Below are 16,287 nucleotides of genomic sequence, written 5' to 3' on the forward strand. Positions count from 1 at the left end.
AGTCATTCACAAATATCAAAAAGGATTGGCAGTGTTGGAGAGATTGAGTTCCAGCTGTAGGCATTTCAAAAATCAACCAGGCCAGACATGGTGGCAAACACCTTTAGTCCCAGCACTAGGAAGGCTGAGGTAGGAGGATCGCTGAGTTCAAGGTCAGCCTGGGCTAGAGTGAGACCCTGCTTCAAAAAAAAAAAATAAATGTCAGGTGTTGGTGGTGCATGCTTTTAATCCCAGCACTTAGGAGGCAGAGGTAGGTGGATCGCTGTGAGTTTGAGGCCACCCTGAGACTACAAAGTGAATTCCAGGTCAGCCTGGGCTAGAGTGAGACCCTACCTCAAAAAAAAAAAAAAAAAAAAAAAGATCAACCAGATGACTGGGGAGATGGCTCAGCAGTTAAAGTACTTGTAAAGCCTTCTGGTCTGGGTTCAATTCCCCAGCCACCTACATAAAGCCAGATACAAAATGTGGCAAAAGCTTCTGGTATTCATTTGCAGCAAGAGACCCTGGTGCCTACCCATGTACGCATATGCACGCATGCCCATACCCTTAGTCATATGGGAACATGTACACATGAACATATACACACAAAAATAATTTTTTTTTTAATTTGAGAGCGACAGACACAGAGAGAAAGACAGATAGAGGAAGAGAGAGAATGGGCACGCCAGGGCTTCCAGCCTCTGCAAATGAACTCCAGACGCGTGCGCCCCCTTGTGCATCTGGCTAACGTGGGACCTGGGGAACCGAGCCTCGAACCGGGGTCCTTAGGCTTCATAGGCAAGCGCTTAACCGCTAAGCCATCTCTCCAGCCCACAAATAAATTTTTTTAACAGTCAACCAAGATAGGTTGTGTGGTGGCTCGTGCCTATAATTTCAGCACTTGTGAGACTGAAGTAGACAGATCACCATAAATTCAAAGTTAGGTTGGTCTACATAGTTGTAGTGGTTTGATTCAGGTGTTCCCCCAAAACTTACGTGTTTTGAATGCTAGGTTCCCCAGCTGATGGCAATTTAGGAATTAAAGCCTCATGGGTAGTGTATTGTTGGGGGCAAGTTTGTGGGTAATATAGCCAGCTTCCTCTTGCCAGTGTTTTGTGTACTCTCCTGTTCCTGTTGTTCACCTGATGTTGGCCAGGAGGTGATGTCCGCCCTCTGCTCATGCCATCATTTTCTCCTGTCATCATGGAGCTTCCCCTTGAGTGTGTAAGCCAAAATAAACCCACTTTTCCCACAAGCTGCTCTTGGGTGTTTTTTGCTAGCAATGTGAAACTGACTGCAACAATAGTGAATTCAGGAATCCCAGGAAAAAGAGTGAGACCCTATCTCAAAAATAAACATACAAGGGCTAGGGAGATGGCTTAGTGGTTAAGCACTTACCTGTAAAGCCTAAGGATCCCAGTTCGAGGCTCGATTCCCCAAGACCCACGTTACCCAGATGCACAAGGGGCCGTATGCGTCTGGAGTTCGTTTGTAGTTGCTGGAAGCCCTGGCGTGCCTATTCCCGCTCTCTCTCTCTCTCTCTCTCTCTCTCACTCTCAAATAAAAGATAAAATAAAATACACATACAATCCAGCGGTGGAGGCACATGCCTTTAATCCCAGCACTCAGAGAGACAGAGGTAGGAGGATCGCCACAAATTCGAGGCCATCCTGAAACTACATAGTGAATTCCAAGTAACTCTTGAGCATTTCAGGTAACTGAGCTCGAGTGAAACCCTACCTTGAAAAATAAAGAATTGGGCATGAATCAGGATCAGAAAGAGGGGCTTGCCTGTGAAGCCTAAGGATCCCAGTTTGAGGCTCGATTCCCCGGGACTCACGTTCACCAGATGCACAAGTGGGCGCACGCATCTGGAGTTCATTTGCAGTGTCTGGAGGCCCTGGCGTGCCCATTCTCTCTCTCTCTGCCTCTTTCTCTCTCTCTCTGTCATTCTCAAGTAAATTAATAATAATAAATAAATAAATTTTAAAAAAAGAAACAGGACTGGGAATATGCTTACAAAGTCTCCTAGCGTGGGTTCAATTAGCCAGCCACCTACAGAAAACACCATAGGGATTCATTTGCAGCAACAAGAGACCCTGGCTAGCCATCCCCTCTCCCCCCACAGTAAAATAAAAAATTTTAAATCTTATTCATGATTCCAAAACTAGATGATTCTGTGGCACCACCTAAAGTCATATAATTTTTCTGCTCAACATGCTTAAATTTGCTATGTTTATTTCAAAACTGTGCTTTCAAAGGTATTGTGTCTTACCTCATCCCATTTTCATCCCTCTGTCCCTGACATTGTGTCCATTAGCTTGTTGAAAATGCTAAACACTCACTTTCCTAGCCTCTCTTGCATCTACTTGACACAGGTCTGTCTAGTAAGATATAAGCAAAAATCTGCTGAGAGACTTCTGGGCAAGCTTCTACCATGAACAAGAAAATGACGCATGAAGTGGAGGCAGCAAGCCATGCTGCAATCCTTGGGGAATGGCCAAAAGAATTGTTGAATCCTTAGGGGAAAGCAAAAGAAATACTGGCCCTGATATCGTTGCGCCTCTAAACCAGTACAACTGCCTCTCTCCAGGCATCTTATCCTATGAGAAAACAACTCCTTATTTGTTTGAGGCCTTGATAATATCTAACAATCCAAACTCAGAAAGTAAAAGGGCTTTATTTGGACAGCTCAGAGAGATGTGACTCTGTGCTCCAAATGAAGAAGGCAGGGAAAGTTTGAGCTTAAGTGAGCAAGCAGTAACAGCAATAATTCCTTTTTCAAGAAACTGCTAACTTTAAGAAAGGGTGGGGGGGTGGGCAGCTGAACCAGGTGTGGTGGTGCAAGCCTTTAATCACAGTACTGGAGAGGCAGAGGTAGGAGGATGGCCATGAATGAGTTCAAGGCCACCCTGAGACTACTAAGCGAATTCCAGGTCAGCCTGGGCTAGAGCGACATCCTGCCTCAAAAAGCAAAACAAACAAAAAAAGGTAGGGGGCTGGAGAGATTTCTCAGTGGTTAAAGGTGATTACTTGCAAAGCCTGCAGGCCTGAGTTCAATTCCCCAGTACCCACATAAAACCAGATGCATAAAGTGGTGTATGTATTTGGAGTTCATTTGCAGCAGCAAGAAGCTCTGGCATGCCCAAACACACACACATACACAATCTCTCTCTCTCTCTCTCTCTCTCTCTCTCTCTCTCTCTCTCTCTCAATCTCTCATAAATAAAAATAAAGGGGGCTGGAGAGATGGCTTAGCAGTTAAGCGCTTGCCTGTGAAGCCTAAAGACCCCGGTTCGAGGCTCGGTTCCCCAGGTCCCACGTTAGCCAGATGCACAAGGGGGCGCACGCATCTGGAGTTCGTTTGCAGAGGCTGGAAGCCCTGGCGTGCCCATTCTCTCTCTCCCTCTACCTGTCTTTCTCTCTCTGTCGCTCTCAAATAAATAAATAAATAATAAAATAAAATAAATAAAGGGACTGGAGAGATGGCTTAGCGGTTAAGGTGCTTACCTGCTAAGCCTAAGGACACCATTAGATTCCCCAGTACCCATGTAAGTAACATTCATAGGGTGGCATATGCATCTAGAGTTTGATTGCAGTGGCTGGAGGCCCTGGCACACCCAGTCTCTCTCTCTTTCTGCCTTTTGTCTCTCACTCAAATAAATGAGTTAATTAAATAATAAAAAAAAAAACAAAGGGCAGGATAACTACTATGACAGGCCCTACATGACTACTAGAAGATAAATGTGGGAAGCCAGACATGCACACCTTTAATCCCAGCACTCAGGAGGCACAGGTAGAAGAATCGCTGGGAGTTCCAGGCCACCCTGAGACTACATAGTGAATTCCAGGTCAGCCCAGGCTGGAACAAGACCCTACCTTGGAAAAAAAAAAAAAAACTTAAACACGGGGCTGAAGAGATGGCTTAGCAGTTAAGGTATGGTATTTGCCTGCAAAGTCTAAGAACTCAGATTTGATTCCCCAGTACCCAAGTAAGCCAGATACACAAGGTGGTGCATGTGTCTGGAGTTCATTTACACTGGCTGAAGGCCCTGTTGTGCCTGTTTTCTATCTACCTCTCTTTCTTGTGCTCTCTCTCAAAAACATAAATAAAATTATTTTTATTTAAACCAGGCGTGGTGGCATACACCTTTAATCCAAGCACTGGGGAGGCAGAGGTAGGAGGATCGCTGTGAGTTTGAGACCACTCAGAGAGTACATAATGAATTCCAGGTCAGCCTGGGCTAGAGTGAGACACTACCTTGAAAAACCAAAATAATAATAATAAAATAAAATATATGCATATGCATATATATGTGTGTACTTAAAGAAGATAAATGCATTTCAATAAAAATATGTATATAGGGCTGGAGAGATGGCTTAGTGGTGGTTAAGGCAGTTGCCTGCAAAGCCAAAGGACCTGGGTTCAAGTCCCCAGTACCCACATAAGCCAGGTGCACATGGTGGCACATGTGTCTGGAATATGTTTGCACTGGCAGGAGGCCTTGGCACACCCATCCTCTCTTTCTCTGTGCCTCTTTCTCCCTCTCAAGAATAACATGTTTTAAAAAAAAGAATCTGAAGCTTTAAAAAATATGCATATAAGCCAGGCATGGTGGTGCACGCTTTAATCCCAGCACTTGGGAGGCAGAGGTAGGAGGATCACCGTGAGTTCGAGGCCACCCCGAGACCACATAGTGAATTCCAGGTCAGCCTGGGCCAGAGTGAAACCCTACCTTGAAAAAAAAAATGCATATAGAGGGCTGGAGAAATGGCTCAGCAGTTAAGTCATTAGCCTGCAAAGCCTAAGGACCTGAGTTTGATTCCCCAGTACCCACATAATGCCAGATGCACAAGGTGATGCAAGGAGTGGTACAAGGAGTTTGCAGTAGAGGCCCTGGCACACCACATTCTCTTTCTATCTGCCTCTTTCTCTCTCTCTACCTCTTTCTCAAATAAATAAAATGAATTTTAAAAAGTCATATAGAGTAGAAAAGCGTCCTTTTTTGTTTTGTTTTTCGAAGTAAGGTCTCTAGGCCAGGCTGACCTGGAATTCACTATGTAGTCTCGGGGTGGCCTCGAACTCATGGCAATCCTCTTACCTCTGCCTCCCAAGTGCTGGGGTTCAAGGCATGTCCCAGGACACCAGGCTTTAAAACAATTTTTTAAAATGAATTGATTGCAAAGAGAGAGAGTGAGAGAGACAGAGAAAGAATAGGTGCATCAGGGCCTCTCGCTGTTGCATATGAACACCAGGTGCATGTGCCACTTTGTGTATCTGGCTTTACTTGGGTACTGGGGAATCGAACCCAGGCCATTAGACTTTGCAAGCAAGCGCCTTCACCGCTCAGCCATCTCTCTAGCTCTTGTTATTTTGTTTTTTGAGGCAGAATCTCACTCTAGTCCAGGTTGACCGAGACCTACTCTGCATGCTGGCCTTGAATTTATAATCTCCCTACCTCAAACTCCCCAGTGCTGGGATTAAAGGCTAGCGCCACCATGCTAGGCAAGGACTTGTATTTTTATTCGAATAATTTCTATCTCCGGCGCCAAGTGCAAGGTAGAATGAATAATCGGGATCCTGCGGTCTTCTGGGGTTCATTTATTAAATCAGCCAATAGTAGGTTATTCTCCGCCCGCATTCCTCGCTATCCTTGTCCACGTCTTTACCTCCCACGCCCCGCCCCACTCGCTGTACTCCAATCCTCGCCGGGGCTTCCCGCCTCCTCTTCTAGGCTCCGCCCACCTCGGCGTCGCGAAAGCAGCCAGGAGCGCTTTACGGTTGGCGCGTTGCGGCGGGGCGGGGCGGGGCGCCGGCGGCGCTTGGCGGTAGCGGTGTGGGAGGCAGGCCGGCAAAGGCAGACGGGAGTCGCGGGCGGGTGTCGGCGGCGGTGCTAGCTTGGTGAGGGCGGGCGGGAGGGGGGGAGGGAGTGAGTCACTGAGTGTGTGTGAGTGTGAGGGAGGGAAGGAGCGAGCGTGCAGCCCGCGCCGTCCGTCCGCAGCACCAGCCGCCCAGGCCCCGTCCCCACCACCACCGTCTCCGTCTCCCCCTCCGCCCCGCGCCCAGGCCGGGCCGAGCCGCGCCGGGTCGGGCCCGGGCCATGCTGCTCACCGTGTACTGTGTGCGGAGGGACCTCTCCGAGGTGACCTTTTCCCTCCAGGTCGACGCCGACTTCGAGCTGCACAACTTCCGCGCGCTGTGCGAGCTCGAGTCCGGCATCCCCGCCGCCGAGAGCCAGGTACGCCCCGGGGGTCTCCCGGAACTGACCTTCCCCCAGCCCGGGGCCTCGCGCCTTCCCTTGGCGGCTGCGGCTGCTGCTCAGGCTCGGAGAGGGGGGCCTGCCCGCCTCCCCCCGCCACCAGCACGTCCCCACGACATGCCGGCAGTGTGGGTGGGGGTACCCGGCAGAGGGGACGGAGAACCTCACGGCAGACGCACCCACTGCAGCGGGAGGGGCACGAGGACCTCTGGGCAGCCCTCCCCACCTTCTGGCTCTCTGCACACCCTGTCTTTCCCCCTACTCACCCCAAGTTGGGGTGTCGCCATGGTTTTGCAGCAAGGATTTAAACATCCTGCTTCCCTAACCAGAAATACCAGTTAGGATTCCCTGACTGGTGATGGTCATCTGCTTGTTTGTTTTTTTTCCTTTTTTTAAAATTTTGGACATAGTTCTTGCTTGAAATATACGCAATTTACCTTTAAGTATGCGGGTTTGCGCTTCCATAAGGGGAAAAGTTTGAGACTTGCCATCCCTTTTTGAGGTGCTTGGAAATGTTATTTTTCCTCTATAACATGTGTTTCTGGTTATATATATATAAAGATAGCTAAGAAATGGACTAACGCAATGTTTGCTTCCTCCGGTAATAAGCCAACCTGCCTCTTCCTTTCGGGTCATAATTCATTCGGGTTGGTTCAAAGATCAGGGTTCTCTAAGGATATTAACTTGAAAATGGCCTACTGTTGTCTTCTTGGGATTTGGCCTGCTTGCTGGAAATGAGTTCAGGCTTTCTGATGGTTGTAATTAAAAAAAAGTAATTTATTTTCGTAATGCTTTGGGGCTGTTACTAGCCCCCCCCCCCCGCCCCCTAGTTGTGGGGTCTAGCCCAGGCCAACCTGGATCTCAGTGATCCTTCGCTGCCTCTCCAGTGCTGGGATTAAAGGTGTGTGCTGCACCACTGGTCTTTATCAAACAAAATAAGTTGACAACTTTTGCCTCCCCCGCCCTTCGGTTTTTCTAGATAGGGTCTCACTTTAGCCCAAGCTGACCTGGAATTCACTAAGTAGTCTCAGGGTGTTCTCGAACTCACGGTGATCCTCCTACCTCTGCCTCCCAAGTGCTGGGATTAAAGGTGTGCGCCCCTGGCAACTTTTGCCTCTTAACACTTGGAATTTTAACTTGATGAAGTGGTCTTGGAGAACATAGTCTTAAACATTGGAAAATTAGGAAATTGTAAAAAAATCTTCCAAGGCCCTGGAATATAAATCTTGATTTCCTGCTGCAGTTATGAAATAGTTCCAAAAACTATTGCCCAACTGCTGCCTGTTCTGCCCCAGCTTATGATAAACACATGTGTCAATATTTTGTTCAGAAGTATGATCCTTTACACAATGTGAACTTTAAGATGTTGGCATAAAAGTTAACTGAAGAAGACTTTATGTTAGGGCACAGGGTACAGCTCAAATGTGTAGCCTGTTAAAAGGAAGAAATTGGTAAGGGGTTCTCCTTCCCATCTTTTTCTATTGAAAGAAAGTAATTCCAACAGCATAGGAGCAAGTTCTAGTCAGTGAATCCATCCTCAAGTGGAGGGTCACAAATGGACGTAACAGGAGAGGAAAAACCAACTTTCCAGGGTGTGTGTGTGTGAGCTTTAATATTCTTACTTATTTGGAGCAGAGAGAAGAAATACCGAGAGAATGGGCACAGGGCTGGGCTTCCAAACAAACTCCATTCGCATGTGCTACTTTTTTTTTTTTTTTTTTTTGCAACTGGCTTTATGTGGGTACTGGGGACTCAAACTTTGTTCATCAGGCTTTGCAGACAAGCTCCTTAACTGTTGAGCCATCTCTCCAGCTCATTTGTGGGTTTTTGAAAAAATAATTATGAGATTTATTTATTTATTTACAAGGTGGGAGAGAGATGGGTGCACCAGAACTAACTCCAGACATGAATCATTTTGTGCATGTGGCTTTACATGGGTACTGAGGAATGGAACCCACGCCAGCAAGCTTTGCAAGCAAGTGCCTTGAACCACCGAGACATCTCAGGCCTGTTTTGTGTGTGTGTATACATATATGTGCCACGGATGAACTTGATAACATGTATCACACTTCATTCCTTTGCAAGCAAATACCCTTAACCTCTGAGCCATCTCCCCAGGTCTGTTTTTTGTTGTTTTGTGTGTGTGTGTGTGTGTGTGTGTGTGTGTGTGTGTGTGTACATGTGTACATCTGCCAGGGACAAACTTGATACATGTGTCACTCTTCTTTCCTTTGCAATTAAGTGCCTTTAATATCTGAGCCACTTCTGCATCTCCTGCTTTATTTGTTTGTTTGTTTATTTATTTGAGAGCAACAGACAGAGAGAGAGAACGCATGCCATGAGGGCCTCCAGCCACTACAAACAAACTCCAGCGTGCACCCCCTTGTGCATCTGGCTAATGTGGGTCCTGGGGAATCAAGCCTGGAACAGGATCCTTAGGCTTCACAGGCAAGCGATTAATCACTAAGCCATCTCTCTAGCCCTCCTGTTGTGTTTTATTTACTTTTTTTTTTGTTTTGTTTTTCGAGGTAGAGTCTCACTCTAGTCCAGGCTGACCTGGAATTCACTATGTAGTCCCAGAGTGGCCTTGAATTCCCAGCAATCCTCCTAACTCTGCTTCCTGAGTGCTGCGGTTAAAGGTGTGTGCTACCATGCCGGGCTTCAAAATAATGGCCTGTATTGTTTTGTTTTGTTTTGTTTTTCAAGGTAGAGTCTTGCTCTAGCCCAGGCTGACCTGTAATTCACTCTAGTCTCTGGCTGGCCTTGAACACATAACAGTCTTAACCTCTGCCTCCTGACTGCTGGGATTGAAGGCATATGCCACCACACCTGGCAAGTAAAATATATTTTTTAAATTTTTTAATTGATTTTGGAGCTGGAGAGATGGCTTAACAGTTAAGGCACTTGCCTGCACAGCCAAAGGACCCGGTTCAATTCCACAGGACCCACGTAAGCCAGATGCACAAGGTGGCATATGCATCTGAAGTTTGTTTGCAGTGGCTGGAGACCCTGGTGTGCCCATTCTCTTCTATCTCCCTCTTTCTGTTTGTTACTCTCTGAAATAAATAAGTTTTAAGTTGATTTTGTTTTTTGTACTTGGGAAGGAACACAGATTTTTTTCCTTTTTTTTTTTTTTTTGTATTTGCATGCCAGGCAAGCATTCTGCCACTGGGCTGCACCTCCAGTGCAGTGCATGTTGCAAAGTCTGTAATCCAAAGAAAGTAAAAATAAAGGGGCTGGAGAGGTGTTTCAGTGGTTAAGGTGCTTGCCTGCAAAGCCTAATGACCTGGGTTCAATTCCCCAGTACCCCATAAAGCCAGATGCATAGGGAGGCACATGTGTCTGTAATTAATTTGCAGGGCTGTAGGTCCTGGCATGCCCATTCTGTCGGTCTCTCCTCTCTCTATCTCTGCTTGTAAGTAAATAAATAAAAATTTAAAAAATTAGGGTTGGGGCCTGCAAAGTCCAAGGACCCAGGTTCAGTTCTCCAGCTCCCACATAAAGCTAGATGCACAAAGTGCCATATGTATCTGGAGTTTGTTTGCAATGGCTAGAGGCCCTGAGGTGCCCATGGCCTTCCCCCACTTGAAAAAAAACATTAAAATTAAAAAAATAAATTTTAAAAGGGCTGGAGAGATGATTCAGTGGTTAAAGGACTTGCCTGCAAAACCTGATAAGCATGTGTTTGATTCCCCAGTACCCATGTAAAGCCATCTGTGGCGCATGCATCAGGAGTTCATTCGCAGTGGCAAGGGGCCCTGGCCTGGCATGCCCACACTGTCTCTCACTTTATGTCTACCTCTTTCTCTGTCTCAATTTTTTTTTTTTTTTTTTTCAAGGTAGGTCTCACTCTGGCCCAGGCTGACCTGGAATTAACTATGTAGTCCAGGGTGGCCTTGAACTCTCGGCAATCTTCCTACCTCTGCCTCCTGAATGCTGGGATTAAAGCCGTGTACCACAATGCCCGGCTGAAGTAAAATTTAAAAATAAAGGTACTGTCCGCTGTACCATCAGAGAAGGCAATGTTCTCTGCCAATTTGGATTTTTTTTTTTTTTAGGTTAGGTTTCACTGTAGCCTGGAATTCACTATGTAGTCTCAGGGTGGCCTCGAACTCAAGGCAGTCCTCCTATCTCTGCCTCCCAAATGCTGGGATTAAAGGTGTGTGCCACCACGCCTGGCTCGCCAATTTGGAATTTCAGGAGTACTTTACTAGTTGAACAGTTAGGCTAACCCCAAATTCTTCTTTGTTCATTATGTCAACATTCTGGCATTTGCTTTCTTCCCGTGCCAGATTAGTATATAGAAACCTGGGCTCCAGCTAGTGTTAAGCCTGTGTTAAATAAATAGCTGTAAACAGCGCCCTGTTTTTCAAGTTGGTTCTGTTGGCTCCATTGTAACCTGACAGCCTAGCATCTATTTTAAGGTACCTGGTGGTCGGTTGTCTTAAACTGGCTTGTCCCATCAGGCAGGAACAGGATCCACCCCAGACGCTTGAGTCATTTCCTTTCATCAGAAAAATAAACATTATAGTTTTTACTACCAACTTTACTTACTTGCGCTCCCCAGTCCGGTTCACCTCCCAAGAATTCCCTACCTTTCAAGTTCCTCCCTCTGTCTGTTTATCTCATTGAGATTTATGTTTCCCATCTTTTCTGTTCCCATTCCTTCATCTCCTGTTACTGAGTTCATTCCTTCAGGAGGGTTTTTTTTAATGTTTCTGGTGTGTGTATGGGGGGGCGTCGTTGAGGTAGGGTCTCACTCTAGCCCAGGCTGACATGGAATTCACTCTGTATTCTCAGTGTGGCCACAAACTCATAGCAGTCCTCCTACCTCTGTCTCCCAAGTGCTGGGATTAAAGGCATGCACCACCACACCCGCTGTTTCTGGCTATTTAAATTTTTATTTTATTTTATTTTTTATTTATTTGAGAGCGACAGACAGACAGAGAAAAAGGCAGACAGACAGAATGGGCACACCAGGGCTTCCAGCCACTGCAAATGAACTCCATATGCATGCGCCACCTTGTGCATCTGGCTTACATGGGTCCTGGGGAATCGAGCCTTGAACTGGGGTCCTTAGGCTTCACAGACAAGCATTTAACCACTAAGCCATCTCTCCAGTCATGTTTTTGGCTATTATTTTAAGGTTTAAAGAAAGAATTTATTAGGTTAAGAGAAGGAAAGAGGAGAAAGTACAGAGAGCTCCTACCCATGAGAACATAGGGTGTAGAGTGTCCTGGCTATTTTTCCCTAATACTGTGTGTTTATGTCACTGGTCTCCAAACATTCTTGTTCCTGTATCCTTATCAATAAAATGTTTGAGAATGTGCCTTGTGTTTTATATATATACACATACATATGTATATATGTAATATATGTATATATATATAAATATATATGTAAAAATATATGTAACATATGTAATATGTTATATTTAAATAGCTATATTTTGGGGCTAGAGAGATGGCTTAGTAGTTAAAGGCCCTAGCTTGCAAACTCTTGACAGCCTGGGTTGTTTCCCAGTGCCCATGTACAGCCAGATGTACAAAATGGTGCATACATCTGGAATTTCTTTGCAGCTGCAGGAGTCCCTTGTGTGCCCATATTCTTTCTTTTTCATTCTCCCTTTCCCTCCTTGCTCTCTCAAACAGGTAAATATTAAAATAAAAATAGAAAAAATAAAATTTTAAAAGTAAATGGGGCTGGAGAGATGGCTTAATGGTTAAGACACTTGCCTACAAAGCTAAAGGACCCAGGTTCGACTCCTAGGACCCACATAAGCCAGATGCACAAGGGGGCACACAAATCTGGAGTTCATTAGCAGCTGCTGGAGGCCCTGGCATGCCTGTTCTCTCTCTCTACCTGCCTATTTGTATATCTCCCTCTCTCAAATAAATAAATGAATAGCTGTATTTCTCAGTTGTATGTGTATGTGCTCTTATAGTACATATGACATGGTTATATTACATGCTTTCATTATACTGATAGTTCTAGAATGCACATGGCAGTTATGTATAATAACATGCATTAGATATGGCATATACTGTGCATCTTTTATATATATGAGGTAAATTAACATTAGCAAATGTGATCTAGAATTCAAGAAGGATAAACTAAAATAAATGGAAGTGGAAATTCTAGTATTTTTTCTTTTTTTTAATTTTAAGCATACACTTTTTTTTAAATGTTTTTTTTAAATTATTTATTTATTTATTTGAGAGCGACAGACACAGAGAGAAAGACAGGTAGAGGGAGAGAGAGAGAATGGGCGCGCCAGGACTTCCAGCCTCTGCAAACGAACTCCAGACGCGTGCGCCCCCTTGTGCATCTGGACGTGGGACCTGGAGAACCGAGCCTCGAACCGGGGTCCTTAGGCTTCACAGGCAAGCGCTTAACCGCTAAGCTATCTCTCCAGCCCATAGTATTTTTCCTTATGCTCTTAAAAAGTTATCTTCCTTTTTGGTTTTTCGAAGTAGGGTCTCACTCTGGCCCAGATTGACCTGGAATTCACTATGTAGTCTCAGGGTGGCTTTGAACTCACAGCGATCCTCCTACCTCTGCCTTCTGAGTGCTGTGGTTAAAGGCGCACACCACTACATTGGGGATCACCAGTTTAGAATTCTCTCATTTCAGCATCAGTTGTGCACAAGCAGATACTTGGGAAAGGTGTTAATTTTTAACAGCTCTACTCTGATTATAGTGGTTATAATGTGGTGGTAATAAATTTAGAAGAGAAACCATCTCTGCTTGTACATGTGATCAAAGTGGGACATGTTCCATCCCAATGCAAGTGTGGGCTTGGAAGCCGTCATGGCTCTGTTTCTTTGATGCAGACTTGGCTGGGCCCACTTGAGATAATTAGCAGAACTTAGCTTCTCTTTAAAGTAATGTCTTGGCATTTTAGAAACACCATTATAATTTACTTCTCTAGGTGGCATGTTGTAAAAACCTATATAGAGTGGAAGGACCCTCAATGAAAGATGTCTTTAAATGACAAATGATAGAAATGACTGCATGATCTGCACACAGCAAGATTTATGGTTTATGAAACACTATTTTAAACTAGTGGAAACTGAAAGTTTCTATTCTAGCTTGTTTTGGCATGATCATTTTCTTTAGTAATTTCATGTGTTTTTTTCCTAGTAAATACTTTTCTAGTAAAAACCTTGTGACAGAAAAGGAGAACCTACCCACTTATACCTCATAATTTGGAGATGGGCACAGTTTGCTCTTTTGTCTTATTATTATTATTTGAGATACAGTTTCTGTTTGTTACAATTGATGTAGTTCTTACACATAATTCTGTTTGGTTTGTATTGTTTTAAATTGTTTTGTTTGTTTTTAGTTGTTGGTTTTTTTTTTCTTTTTTAAAAAATATTTTATTTTTATTTATTTATTAGAGACAGAGGGAGAGGGAGAGAGAGTGAATGGGCACATCAGGGCCTCCAGCTACTGCAAACGAACTCCAGATACATGTGCCACCATGTGCATCTGGCTCACGTGGGACCTGGAAAATCGATCCTGGGTCCTTAGGCTTTGCAGGCATGAGTCCTAACCACTAAGCCATCTCTCCAGCTCCTTTCTTTTTTTCTTTTTCGAGGTAGGGTCTCACTCTAACCCAGGCTGACATGGAATTCACTACATAGTCTCAGGATGATCTTGAACTCACAGCAGTCCTACCTCTGCCTCCCGAGTGCTGGAATTAAAGATGTGCGCTACCATGCCCGGCTAGAGATTATTTTTAGTTTTTAAGGTAGGGACTCTCTCTAGCCCATGATGACCTGGAATAACATTTTAAGATATTTCTTAACTCTTATTTCTAGCTTTTTTTTTGTTTTAGTATTTGGGGAGGTTAATTTTTTTGTATTTCATTTTGAGACAGTACACTTATTGTAGCATCAAATATAAGGGCTGAGCCGGCCATGGTAGTACACGCCTTTAATCCCAGCAATTGGGAGGCAGAGGTAGGAGGATCACTGTGAGTTCGAGGCCACCCTGAGAATACTGAGTGAATTCCAGGTCAGCCTGGGCTAGAATGAGATCCTACCTTGAAAAAACAAAAAAAGGGGGCGGGGAGGCTGGAGAGATTGCTCAAGGGTTAAGGCACTTGCTTGTAAAGCCTGACAGCCTGGGTTCAATTCCCCCATACCTACATAAAGCCAGGTGCACAAAATGGCACATACCTCTAGAGTTCCTTTGCAGTGGCAGGAGGTCCTGATGCGCCCATGCCTTCTCTCTCTGCTTGCAAACAAATAAATCAATAAAGTGTTTTTAAATAATAAAGGTTTTTAGGACTGGAGAGGTGGCACATTGGTTAAAAGCACTTGCAAAGCCCAAGAACCTGGATTTAATTACCCAGTACTCAGGTAAAGCCAGACTCACAAAGTGGTACATGTGGCTGGAGTTCATTGCAGAGGCAGGAGGCCCTGGTACACCTAAACTTTTTGTCAAATAAATATTTTCAAAATTAAATAAATAAAAAACTACATACGTGTGTGTATATATTTTTTTGGGGGGGAGAGGGGTTTGAGGTAGGGTCTTACTCTAGCCCAGGCTGACCTGGAATTCACTCAGTAGTCTCAGGGTGGCATTGAACTCACGATGATCCTCCTACCTCTTCCAAGTACTGGGATTAAAGGCATGAGCCACCACATCCAGCTCAAAAATGCATTTTTAAATTTTTTAAATATTTAATTTATTTGAGAGAGAAAGGCAGAGAGAGAGAGAGAATGGGTGTGCCAGGGCCTTTAGCCACTGCAAACGAACTCCAGACACATGGGCCCCCTTATGCATCTGGTTTAAGTGGGTCCTGGGGAATCAAACCAGGTTCCTTAGGCTTTGCAGGCAATACCTTAACTGCTGAATCATTTCACCAGTCCAAAAGTAATTTTTTAACATATAGAATATGGGCTGGAGAGATTGCTCAGTGGTTACGGTGTTTTCTGCGAAGCCTAAGGACCCAAGTTTGATACCCAGTACCCACGTAACACCCAATGTACAAGGTGTCATATGCTTCTGGCATTTGATGGCAGTGGCTATTGTCCCTGGTATGCCCATTCTCTCTTTCTGCCTTCTCTCTCTCAAATAACATGAACTATAGAACGTTAGATATAAGAATTAACAGGTCAAAAGCATAAACTGTGTGCACGTAACATGGTGCATGTGTAGAGTAACAAATAACTTTGGGTGAATGGGCCTCCTTTTCCATGTCATCCGAGGCAGGATCTCTCAGTTTTCAGCAGGTTATCTGGTCTGTGAGCTTCCAGGAGTCTCTCCTATCTCTGTATACCATTTCACAGTAGATGTGCTGGGATTACAAAAATCTGCCATAGCTTTCAGTTTTTATATGGACTCTAGGGATCTGAACTCAGGTCCTCATGCTTGCATGGAAGCACTTTATTCACTGAGCCCTTTCCCTAGCACAGGCTTTTTTTTAAAAAGGCTTCTTTTTGTTTTTTATTTATTCATTTGAGAGCGACAGACAGAAAGAGGCAGAGGGAGGGAGGAAAAGAGAGAGAATGGGCGCGCCAGGGTCTCCAGCCACTGCAAACGAACTCCAGACGCGTGCACTCCCTTGTGCATCTGGCTAACGTGGGTCCTGGGGAATCCAGCCTTGAACCGGGGTCCTTAGGCTTCATAGGCAAGTGCTTAACCACTAAGCCATCTCTCCAGCCTCCCAGCACAGGCTTTTGAATATGGTTGCCAAGTTGTTTTGCACGGTAGCTGTAGAAGTCAAGCTGGGTATTGCATGTAGATAATGTGACAGCTACTTAATAATCATGTTAGGAGGCTGTTCACATGTGATTCCAGGGTTTTGTGGCCAGTTTGCCGACCTTAATGCTAGAAATTAATTATTAAATTTTCTATTGAGGGCTTAAGGAGAAGGCTTCGCGATTAAGGCACTTGTCTGAAAAGCCAAAGGACTCCACTTAGAATCTCCAGGACCCAAGTAAGCCAGATGCACAAGGTGGCACATGCATCTGGAGTTTGTCTGCAGTGGCTGGAGCCCATTCTCTCTCCCTCCCTCCCTCCCTCCCTCCCTCTCTCT

General features: G+C 44.9%; 1 protein-coding gene across 1 annotated transcript in view; it reads left to right on the top strand.

Moving 5' to 3' along the window:
* Window positions 1-5,991: 5,991 nt before the first annotated feature.
* The window catches only part of Ddi2 (DNA damage inducible 1 homolog 2), a 41,214-nt gene continuing 30,918 nt past the window's right edge, over window positions 5,992-16,287 (top strand). Inside the window, exon 1 of the mRNA XM_004657623.2 lies at window positions 5,992-6,218. Coding sequence (XP_004657680.1) covers window positions 6,081-6,218 — 138 coding nt within the window. The 5' untranslated portion in view covers window positions 5,992-6,080. The remainder of the gene's footprint in view (window positions 6,219-16,287) is intronic.

Source organism: Jaculus jaculus, chromosome 5 (genome assembly GCF_020740685.1).
Source record: "Jaculus jaculus isolate mJacJac1 chromosome 5, mJacJac1.mat.Y.cur, whole genome shotgun sequence".
Lineage (NCBI taxonomy): Eukaryota > Metazoa > Chordata > Mammalia > Rodentia > Dipodidae > Jaculus > Jaculus jaculus.